The sequence below is a fragment of the Oncorhynchus keta genome, chromosome 32, assembly GCF_023373465.1.
Source record: "Oncorhynchus keta strain PuntledgeMale-10-30-2019 chromosome 32, Oket_V2, whole genome shotgun sequence".
NCBI lineage: Eukaryota > Metazoa > Chordata > Actinopteri > Salmoniformes > Salmonidae > Oncorhynchus > Oncorhynchus keta.
In genome coordinates, this window is record NC_068452.1 from 5183709 (window position 1) to 5194316 (window position 10608).

General features: G+C 41.5%; 2 protein-coding genes across 2 annotated transcripts; one reads left to right on the top strand and one right to left on the bottom strand.

Annotated features, from left to right (window-relative positions):
* Positions 1-373: 373 nt before the first annotated feature.
* LOC118364885 (centriolar and ciliogenesis-associated protein HYLS1-like) lies at positions 374-7104 on the top strand. The gene is made up of 12 exons (XM_035746676.2): positions 374-551; positions 1001-1103; positions 1257-1373; positions 1635-1705; positions 1839-2080; positions 2244-2299; positions 5367-5524; positions 5924-5969; positions 6071-6134; positions 6241-6322; positions 6465-6491; positions 6852-7104. Exons 2-12 carry the CDS (start codon positions 1004-1006, stop codon positions 6981-6983), a joined length of 1095 nt encoding a protein of 364 aa, XP_035602569.2. The 5' UTR covers positions 374-551; positions 1001-1003; the 3' UTR covers positions 6984-7104.
* On the bottom strand, positions 7058-10156 carry LOC118364886 (39S ribosomal protein L4, mitochondrial). Its single transcript, XM_035746677.2, has 9 exons — positions 9944-10156; positions 9736-9817; positions 9314-9485; positions 9130-9181; positions 8228-8345; positions 7902-8008; positions 7660-7769; positions 7505-7578; positions 7058-7299 (listed from the first exon to the last, which is right to left on the bottom strand). The coding sequence occupies exons 1-9, from the start codon at positions 9989-9991 to the stop codon at positions 7154-7156; spliced, it is 909 nt and encodes a 302-aa protein (XP_035602570.1). The 5' UTR covers positions 9992-10156; the 3' UTR covers positions 7058-7153.
* Between the last annotated feature and the right edge of the window lie 452 nt (positions 10157-10608).

Consider the following 10608-nt stretch of genomic DNA (forward strand, 5'->3'; position numbering starts at 1 on the left):
ACTTTTTGTGATTTTTGAATAATTTCTGCAATAATAATAATAATACAAAATACATATATCACATAAAGGCTTCATAATTCACAAAGGTCATGTTAACTGACTGCTATTATCTCAGAACAAAATGCATACAAGCTCCTAATCATGTTGACTTCAGACCATATTTTCGGAGTTTTTTCCAAAACCCTATTCTTTCCCCATTCATTTTCCACATGGGGATGGCTAAGGACCGCAAACTGGCGAGCACACAAACATTTCAGACAAAATATTGTAAAGGCATCATCATTTTAGGCACTGACTGCATTGCCAGGGTATCCACACGGTCTTCCTTGCACAAGGCGGCGATATTTCTGGACAACGTTAAATCCACCGGAGAAAATTCAGGAAGGGCGTCGTTTTTAAAGCACGTCGTTTTTTTCGAACAACGGCTGTGTTGTTGTCTTGGTACTGAAAATACAAGCAGTAACTAGCCAACTGTTTCAGTTCAATAATTGTGTTGCAAAATAGACATGACTAACGTTACGCATTTATACTAAGAAGCTCACACTGTACAGGTAAAACACATTTGATCAATCAATGTTAGCAGAGGCAAAATGGCCCGTTGTGTTGAACTGCTGTCTTTGTCATCCTGCTAGCGTGCTAAGTTAGCTAGCTAGTTCTATTAGAACGTAGCTTACTTAACGTTAACTGGCCATTTAACGAGTATTTGAAGCTAACGTTAGTTGCTAGCGTGCATCCGTTTTGTGGATTTGGGCTAGCTAGATAAGGGAGAGATCATGAACGTTGGATTGATTGTAGCGAGAGTTTGGTTGGTGGTTGTCTAGCCTGAAGTTAACTGACAACTTGTTGCTGGTTTTAGTCGATCACTTCCATCAGTATTCTCTGCTATCCATCATTTCTCATGTACCTATCTATCTAGCAGTATCACGCTATCCATCTAACTATCCACCTACTAACTACTTACGTTTGCTTATATTACATTTATGGGACAATTATTTTTCAGGAAATGGAAAGGTTGGATTTCTCAGAAGATGAAATACAACACCAATTGGAGGCACTTGGTTACAACAACATACCAAGACACAGACTACATGAATTCAAAAGAGGTGGGTTGATAGAATTAGCAAATATAGGCCTTCATTTTAATGACCAAATGCTGACTAAATCTGAAATAACTGTGATGTTTTGTGACGTTCACACTGCAAGTTAGCTGTCAGATTGGTGGAGAAGCAACTTTGTGTGTGTGTGTACGTATATAGATCTAGATGAACTGATCCGACATGAAAAATCTAAGAGCCACTCATCCAGTGAATTGAACTCTACAAGATCTCAAAGCACCATCTTCAAAAGTCCCCCTGCAGTCACCAAGGTTAAAGGTGAGATCACTGTACGTGTTCTCATGTCCACTACATAATCAAATATAACTGGGCCCGGTTTCCCTCCCAAATGCTTCTTAAGGCTAAGTTCATCTTAGAGCCATGGGATCCTATGGTTCCTATGGGTTTTAACAATGAACTTAGCCATATGATGCTTTTGGGAAACTGGGCCTTGGTCAGTAAGTGTTGGTTGCACCTTTTGATGAGCGGTGTGGTTCCGCTTGAGTCTCTTGATTGTAATTTCCTTGTCCCCCCTGACAGTACATCAGGATAACACCGCAGCCTTCAGAAATGTGTTTGCGCAGGCTGGTCCATCACACCATGAAAGACGGGTATATATTCACTTATTCTTTTCCCAGATCATTCGTCCCCCTTCATCCAGCAGATAAGCTAGCTGTATTCTATTTATATGTAAATAATAATAATACTAGAATGGCATGTTACTTCGTTCTGTGCTCCACCCAGGTGCTAACCTCCACATACAGCAGAGATAACAGTAATTATGATGCCAGACAGGAGTATGACTCCTACACTCAGCACTCTGTAGCACCCAAGTACCAGCGCCCCTCAACAGCCCCTAATAGGCTGGAAGTGGATCCAGACCAAACTGACCTCCAGCAGTTATCGTTCTCTGCCAGTCAGTCGTCTACACCAGACCGAGACACAGGAGCGCATGGGAGACCCTTTATTAAGAGGAAAGTCCTTAGGTACGGTAAGTTTACACTAGGCGGCTTTGTTAAGACTATAATGGTCACATGTATGGCTTTGTAAAGACTATAATGATCACGTGTGTTCCTTTTGTAAAGACTATAATGATCACGTGTGCTATTGAGGATACTTGAGTCAACCTCACTCTGTTTCTTCCTATAGGAAACATCAAGGCCAAGTTCACGTCTGCGATGAATCAACACATAGTGAAGATTCAGGTAATTCAATAATGTTATGCATGATATTATTTATGAAAAAAGGCGTAGGAGTACTATATTTAAAATATAAGGCCTGAGGGGGTGTGGTATGTTGGTCATTATAAACTGGGCTGTTTGGGTCCTGGATGCTGATTGGCTGACAGCCGTGTTATATCCGACCGTATACCACGGGTATGACAAAACAATTACTTTTACTGCTCTAATTATGTTGGTAACCATTGTATAGTAGCAGTAAGGCATCTCGGGGGTTTGATATATGGCCAATATGCCATGTTTACATGCTGTGTCCAGGCATGCCACGTTGCATTGTGCCTAAGAACAGCCCTTAGCAGTGGTATATTGGCCATGTACCACACCTCCCCGGGCATTATTGCTTAAATATACCACGGGTATGACACAGCTACTTGTTTACTGTTATATTTCTGTTGGAAACCGGTTTGTGTCGTTTCTAAAAACAACCCTTAGGTGTGGTATATTGGCCACAACTCTTTATTGCTTAAATATACCACGGCTAAAGGCTGTTCTTAGGCACGACGTGGAGTGCCTGGATACATCCCTTAGCCATGATGTATTGGCCATACACCACAAACCCACAAGGTATATTATTGCTATTATAAACTGGTTACCAACATAAATAGAACAGTAAACAAGTATATTGTCTGATATACACATGGCTGAAATGCTGTTTCAGCCAATCAGCACCCAGGATCCAAACTACAGGGTATATAATTGTATTTCGTTTTCAGATGCCTGTTGTTGGAGCCAGTTTCTATTTTCTTTGGTTATGCAAATATTTGTTTATTAGGTCATATTGTTCCATTTAGAATAACTTCATTTAATTTCTATATAAGTTGTGTATATATTAATTTGGTTATGTGGTCTTATGATTTGAATGAGAATAGGTCAATTATGCCAGAATTCAAGTATGGACAGGCCCGCCCAGATAGGTTCATTGGTATTTAGAGACAAGAAGTAGGGCCTGCTAGTTATGGCAAATGTTTGGGTTACTGGGACCCACATACGTCTTACCTTGATATTTTAATTTAAATGGAATATTGGAACCTTTGTTTACCTTGCACTTATCATTTTGGATTCTACATATAGAACATTTAAAGTTTAAAGCCATTGGATTCTTGACTTTCTATGGGATTTTGGATTTGTGGCTCAAATCTTGCAACTGGTTTTCCCTTGGCTATTCGAAAGCCACTACATTTAAAGTAAAAAGTTCCACACGTTATGGATTTATCAAGACTCTTGGAGCAAAGCAGCTCTGCTGTCAAAAGAGACCGTGAGTACAATATCGGTTTAATGTGCAAGCTAAGCCTGTCTTTTATGATTGTTGGTTTGGAAATGTTTGACGTGTCTGTTTTGGAAACAAATGTCACAAGATTTTCAACTGTGAATATGTTCATTAGGCGCTATTGGAAATGTACTGTTGATATTGACAAACAAAGCCCAGTGCTAAACTACACATGGACTTTTTTTGACAAGCTGTTGAGAGGGAAAACACCACACAGCATTGTGGAGTTGCAGTTCCTCAGGCGACCAGCCTTCAATAGGTGGCAGTGTAGAGCAACTTTGAGACCACAGGGTGTAATCCTCTTAGCACTACTCTTTAGCCATCTGCCTCTGCAGATCACCACACACTCCCCACAGCAGCAGCATAAGGAGGCTTCTTACCCTTCGCTACCATGTATAAAATGTACGACAGTCAGTGGGACGAAGAGAGTGAGGATGGGAATAGCTCCCTAAACTCCGCTTTCTGGTCTGACGGAGAGGAGAAGGTTGAGCAATACAACCAGGAATATACAGAGCACAACAGCACCACTGAACACACACAAGAGGAGCCACCTGTCGCGGGGGATTCAAAGGAAACAGAACAGGAGGAGCGTAGAGGAGAAAGGGCTAAGCCGGGCGAAAAGGGAAAATATTGATGAGGAGGGTTACAGCACTTGTACTGGGAGCCCGGTCCTGAGCTTACTGACATCTGGTTATGGCACCTGCAGGCCAGACTCTTCAGCTAAGGATGACCCGGAGGGAGAAGACTATAGAGACGACTGTACCATAGCTGAGTTTGACAGAGAAAACCAGGGCCTTTCTGAGATGCGATATGACAATGAGGATGACCAGTCGCTAGCCAATTTTATAGGTGACAGTAAGGAGGATACCACTGATCTACAGAGCCGTGAGGACACCGGATTGAGGACGAAGTTGGAAGACAGTCAAAGCCTCTCTAATATGGCATATTGTGAAGATCATCCTCCTGTTGAATTGGAGAGCAAAGACCACACTGATGTGAACTACTTTGAAGATAACTATACATTGGCTCAGACTAAAAATGACAAGGCAGTATTAGATGGGATATGTCCCGAAGAAAGTTCTCTCATTGAGTGCAAAGACAATGAGAGGCCCAATGGAGAAGGATATAGTGAGGAAGGCAGGAAAGAAGAGAAAGGAGCGGAGGATGAGCAGGAGTGGGAGGATTTGGTGTCGCTGGCGAGCAATAAAGATTTTAAGTTCATTGATTCCAAGTCTACTAAGACTTATGAAGAGTGGGAGGATAACAGAAGACACAAAAGGGGTAAACCGCATATCCGGTCTATTCTCCCTAATATAGTATGAAAATACAATTTCCATAGGTAACATCCCCTCAGTCCAAGTAGGTGCCAAATGGACTGACACCCTGTACATGAAAAAAAAGCGAAAGACCTTGCCTGAAATTTTATTTGCAGTGGTTCTCAACCTTTTTCGGTTACTGTACCACCAATTGAATTTTGTCCCTGAAGTACCCCCTTGTGCATTTTACCAGTAAGCCTATGGTCTCATGAGTCCTATCCCCCTGTGGATAGGCCAAGTACCCCTAGGGGGACAAGTTCCCCGGTTGGGAACCACTGATCCAGTGCATAGTACTATAATCCCTCTTGCAGCACTTGTATAACTAAAATGTGAGATGTACTGGGCCTGTCCAGCTCAGTGATCATACAACACCTGCCTAGAGCTTACTAGCATTGCTTATGGCCTTACACAGTGGTAACTAAAGCTAATGTGTTAATTGTTTCCCGTTCAGGTGCAGTGAGTGGGCTGGGGGAGCGTCTGGGAGGGATTCATGTGTCCATGTCCACCCACCAGGAGTCGGAGCTGGAGAGTGAGGATGCAGGCAGTCTGAGTGACAGGTCTGAATCAGACTTTCTCCCAAGTGCCTTCAAAGCTTACATCAGAGGCATGGTGGGTACTCTTGCCTTTTTGAGAGCTAACTTTGGTTTTGTTTATTAATCTTAGAAGATTAAATTTGGGTACATTTGAGTCATTTAGCAGACGCTCTCATCCAGAGCGACTTAAGTTAGTGCATTCATCTTAAGATAGCTAGGTGGGACAACCACATCACAGTCATAGTAAGTACATTTTTCCTCAAAGTAGCTATCAGCAAAGTCTGAGCTAGTAAGAGGGGAGATAGTGTTAGTTCACAAGGGGGGTGCTGTGGGATTATTTAGGATACTCTTTGAAGAGGTAGGGAGTGATGTTTTTGGAATAAATATAATTTGTCCAGGATCTTTTTAAAGAATTTTTGTAAAGGGTATACATGTATGTTTGTTGAAAACAAATGTAGTTTTAAATCTCTTACAGGCCAGATCTCAGAGTGAGAGTGACATCAGACCCCGGCCCAAGTCGTGTAAGTACCCACACTGCTGTTACACGTCATCGTGCTCACTGCACACTGTCCTGTTGCAATGTGCCACCGTTAAACGTAGTCACTCGTGTCTGCTCTTTCAGTTATCCGCCCAGTGATGGATCACCCTCACACCAGAAGCCTGAAGAAGACAGACCCAGTGGCAAAGTAAGAGGATAATTACCGAAATGTCTAAATAATCAGTATACATCTTTTGAAAGATTACTGCTGTGGATCTGTGCTACATTTTCATATTGTTCCCCATCTTCCAAAGGTATTTCCAGTACAAGCAGGACTGGGAAATGTTCAAGGCGCCAGGAGAGAAGGATAGGAAAGCACTGCACTGGGAAATCAGGGTATTAAACACCTTCTCCATAACAAACTCTTGGCTTACATACTTTATTTGAAGACCACTTTTTGCATGTAGTGGACAAATCATGATGAATTGTAATGATGCATGACCATAATGTCTGAATGAATCACTCTTTGTATTTTCAGGAACAGCTTGCGTACCAACCTCTACCAGTGAGTATGCTTCATTTATAATCTTGTAACCATCCAGTCATTCATTATTTCAGGTCAGAAAATTCCTTAAATGGACCCCCCCCTAAAAAACAATGTAATTCATCCATGCCATGTTGGACACAGTCCCACATAAATTATGCATGTCAACGTTCAATATTTCAAGAAATGTATTTTAGTATCCTGATGCCCAGTGTGTGTTAAGACACATTTCTGTGGACTGTAAGGCAAATGGACCAAGTACCACAGACATGGGTTATACATGGCCTAACGAAAAAAATATATAAACAATGTTTTTCTGGGGTGGGGTGTGAATACCTTGCGATGACTGAAAACATTGACATCTTGTATGGTTTCCCCCAGCCAAAGCCTCGAAGAGTATTTGTGCCCAACACCTACGTGGTGCCTACAGAGAAGAAACGCTCCGCCCTGAGATGGGAAATACGACATGACTTGGCCAATGGACTCCTACCGCCAAACAACTATCGACTCTAGGCCTTATGTACTTTACGCCTTAAATACGCTCTCTTTTAATGACCAGTTTGCATATATTTTATCATTGACATTCATTTAATTCACAAGTTTTTATTGAACATATTAAAAGGCATGACAAACATTTGTATCATTGAATATGTTACACGACGGTATTCCTTCACCCAGTGCCTTCAAGGCAGGTCAGTGTAGGGGTGTTTGAAGGGGTACAGCGGTGTGAAGCGTTCGTCGTGCCAAAGCAGCTTGTTTTCCAGAAACTTCACTGCTTCCAGGGTGAGGACCAGGACCTCGTGTTTTAGCATGCTATGAACGTTCAGGCCTGTAGAAGAAAAGTCATCAGGAAACATTTTAACTTTACATTAATTAATTTGCCCTCGCCTGTGTAGTAACAGTAAATGCAGTTTACATGGTACTATGTAACAATGTTGCTCATAGGTCAATTATACACTGTGTACAAAACATTAAGAACACTTTAATAGAGTTACGTGTGTACCCCCCGATTTTCTAAATCAGTGTCAACTTACCTATGGCTGGAATGACATTCACAGTCTTCAAACTCTCAGTGGCCTGAAGGATGTTCTCAGGAAGCTCTTCGCCGCTGTAAAATATCGAAGACTCAATCTTCAGCTAGGATGTCCACAGAACTGAGTTTTTTTGTTTGTTCACTGCTGATACTTACGCATCCACTATCAAAACAGACTCCCCCCAGTGTCGGTATCTGATGAGGTCCATGAGGTACTGTGGGTCAGGTGTGGGGATGTTTAGAGTGTCAACCACATGGAGATAATCCTGAAAAACACCCAACATCAATACAGTAGGAATGTAGATGGCATAATTGAAAAGCATTCATTACAAGAGAGGACGTTTTTAAGATGCGAATGTACTTGTGAAAAGTGTTTTCACAAATATAATGGTACATACCTGGGCCAGTTTGGAGCTGAGGGCAATTTTTAGTCCTTGAACACGTACTTTCATGGGCAACATGTAGTAAAAACTAGTTGGTCCTCTGGGTCCATGAGAAACACCACCTGCAAAACAGAAATGTCATTCTAATTGTTTTAAATCTCTCCAATGACTTTGGCTCTTAGCTGGGACTGTTCCTTCTTTTGGGCTGACTGATTTGTCTATGTTCATTCTTGGAACTGGCATCTGAAAATGTAATGTTTGCTTTGTCACTGTGCGTTGAACTGCTGTCCTCCACTTATCACAATACTACTGACTTGGCCCATACAGACTGAGACCCTCACCTCCTCTCCATATAGGCGACCTAATGCTTCCATGTCGTGCTTTGCCACTTCCCTTCTGTCTCCAGGGTTTCCTTCCTCCACCGCTCACCTCCGATCTGACCTTAGTGTGGGCATGGCTCTAAGGGAGACTTTCAGTTATTATAGTAGGAGCAGATGCATTTCGTCAAATCTAGCTCAATTCATAAGTACAGAGTAGAGGTCGCCGATTAATCGGAATGGCCGATTAATTAGGGCCGATTTCAACTTTTCATAACAATCGGAAATCTGTATTTTTGGGCGCCGATTTGCCATTCTTTTTCCTTCCATATACCTTTATTTAACTAGGCAAGTCGGTTAAGAACACATTCTTATTTTCAATGACGGCCTAGGAACGGTGGGTTTTCACCTCGTCCGCTCGGGGGATCCAAATAGTCCTATAATTCCTATACTAACTTCAACCTAAAACTTCTTACCTGGGAATATTGAAGACATGTAAAAAGGAACCACCAGCTTTCATATGTTCTCATGTTCTGAGCAAGGAACTGAAACGTTAGCTTTCTTACATAGCACATATTTCCCTTTTACTTCTCCAACACTGTTTTTGCATTATTTAAACCAAATTGAACATGTTTCATTATTTACTTGAGGCTAAATTTATTTTATTGATGTATTATATTAAGTGTTCATTCAGTATTGTAATTGTCATTACAAGTAAATAAATCAGCCGATTAATCTGTATCGGCTTTTTTGGTCCTCCAAATAATCGGTATCGGCGTTGAAAAATCATAATGGTCGACCTCTCGTACAGAGCTTTGGGTATAAACCTACAGAAATATGCCTGTACTTCTCATCACCTCATTTTTATAATATGGCCATAACAGCAGTCTGAGAAAGTTCATTATTGGTTTGCTACTGCTACTTACAATTCTCTTGAAATTTCTCTGCCAGAGTTCAACTTCATGGAGTATGTCAATCCTGGTGGGAACAAAATAATTTGTCACTGTTCCCACCAAACGATAAAGCAATGAATATGTAAGTCTCTCTGGATAAGAGCCTCTGCTGAATTACTTAAATGTTAATATAATGGCTAGACATTGACAGTTTTACCTGGTAGGGACTGCAAAGACATCGGGATGGAGGTCAACCAAACCCAAAAGTTTACTGTCCCGCCTCTCCAACGTCTCCACCCATGTCTGTACTGGGCTCAGGTGTACAGGGACGGCAGCATCACACCTCCTCAACACAGGAAGACTGGAGTCAGATGGAGGAGGGGGCCTCTCTGGAAAGCGATCATAAAACATCAATAGCTTTCTTACATCTGACCTAGTTGGAAATTAATGCTCTGAAATGACAGACCAACATTGCATTCAACAATGGGGGAATAAATCTTTGTCTGGGGTCTGTGCAGGGTCTTGCAGTCTACATGCATCTGTATAGAACTAGCTAAACTTGATTCTTGAAATTCGCACCATCAGTTCAATTATCCATAGTGCATGATAGAAGGCAGTGAATGAAAAAGCAGACCTTACTTGCTCTTGCACGGTCCACGAGATTGGAAGGGATGCGTAAATTTGAGGGTAGAGCGTTCTCACCAGAGAAAGATGAAGTGAACTAAAAAAGGGACATCTGACAATGAGCTTTTATATGTGCCAGCAGTAATTTCAGCCACTACATCTTTATATATCTTCAATAAAGTGACAGCTAGCTAAGTTAGCATTAGCCTAGTTTAACGCTCACCATTTTAGAAATGCCTCTACCACACACTGCAACTGATATACGAAACATTTCTGTAAACCTAATTAAGACAACCAAATACGTGCGATTTCTTGAAAACAGTTTTTGAAGAGATCATATTCTGAAACAAACATGCATTTTCTAGATATTTCCAAATAAGAAAGGTCATTCGGCAATGCTGGTGTGTTGACGCATACTGATGACGTTTATGTTGCGTAAACGCAAGCGTAATAAGACTGCCAACTAGCGGTGCGGAGGTAAACATCTCTAATAGGTGAAGCCATACTATAATTGTTTTTTGAGTAAAAAATATATATATAATAATTCTCAGCTTGAAATTTTGAATTTGCCAAACATCATTTCAATGTTAAAAAGTAAGGGAAAGGAGACACGTGATGCCGCGGAGCTGAGCAGACGTTGACAAACCGAGTTCTTCAAAGTTATTATATTTTTACCTAAATAACAACGTTGAAACAATATTCTAACATCGGCTGATAAATTGTCAAGTACTTACCTTCCCAAAGAGCCATGGACCTCCGACCGAGAGGCAAGAAGGACGACCAAAACGTTGTTGATTCCCAAGATAACGATAACGCTACAGCTAGCAAGATTAGCATTAGCCCTCATAACTCAGACGACAGTCCCAGACTGTTGCTCTCAGCAGCCTC

Excerpts from the sequence above, each read along its gene's own strand:
- LOC118364886 (XM_035746677.2), bottom strand. The coding sequence starts at position 9,991 with ATGTTTCGTATATCAGTTGCAGTGTGTGGTAGAGGCATTTCTAAAATG. Across the intron at positions 8,346-9,129 it reads AGAGAAATTTCAAGAGAATT|AGCCATGCCCACACTAAGGT; the intron begins GTAAGTAGCAGT and ends AGTCTCCCTTAG. Across the intron at positions 7,579-7,659 it reads TCTGTTTTGATAGTGGATGC|CGGCGAAGAGCTTCCTGAGA; the intron begins GTAAGTATCAGC and ends GATATTTTACAG.
- LOC118364885 (XM_035746676.2), top strand. The coding sequence starts at position 1,004 with ATGGAAAGGTTGGATTTCTCAGAAGATGAAATACAACACCAATTGGAG. Across the intron at positions 2,081-2,243 it reads ATTAAGAGGAAAGTCCTTAG|GAAACATCAAGGCCAAGTTC; the intron begins GTACGGTAAGTT and ends TTCTTCCTATAG. Across the intron at positions 6,135-6,240 it reads AAGACAGACCCAGTGGCAAA|GTATTTCCAGTACAAGCAGG; the intron begins GTAAGAGGATAA and ends CATCTTCCAAAG.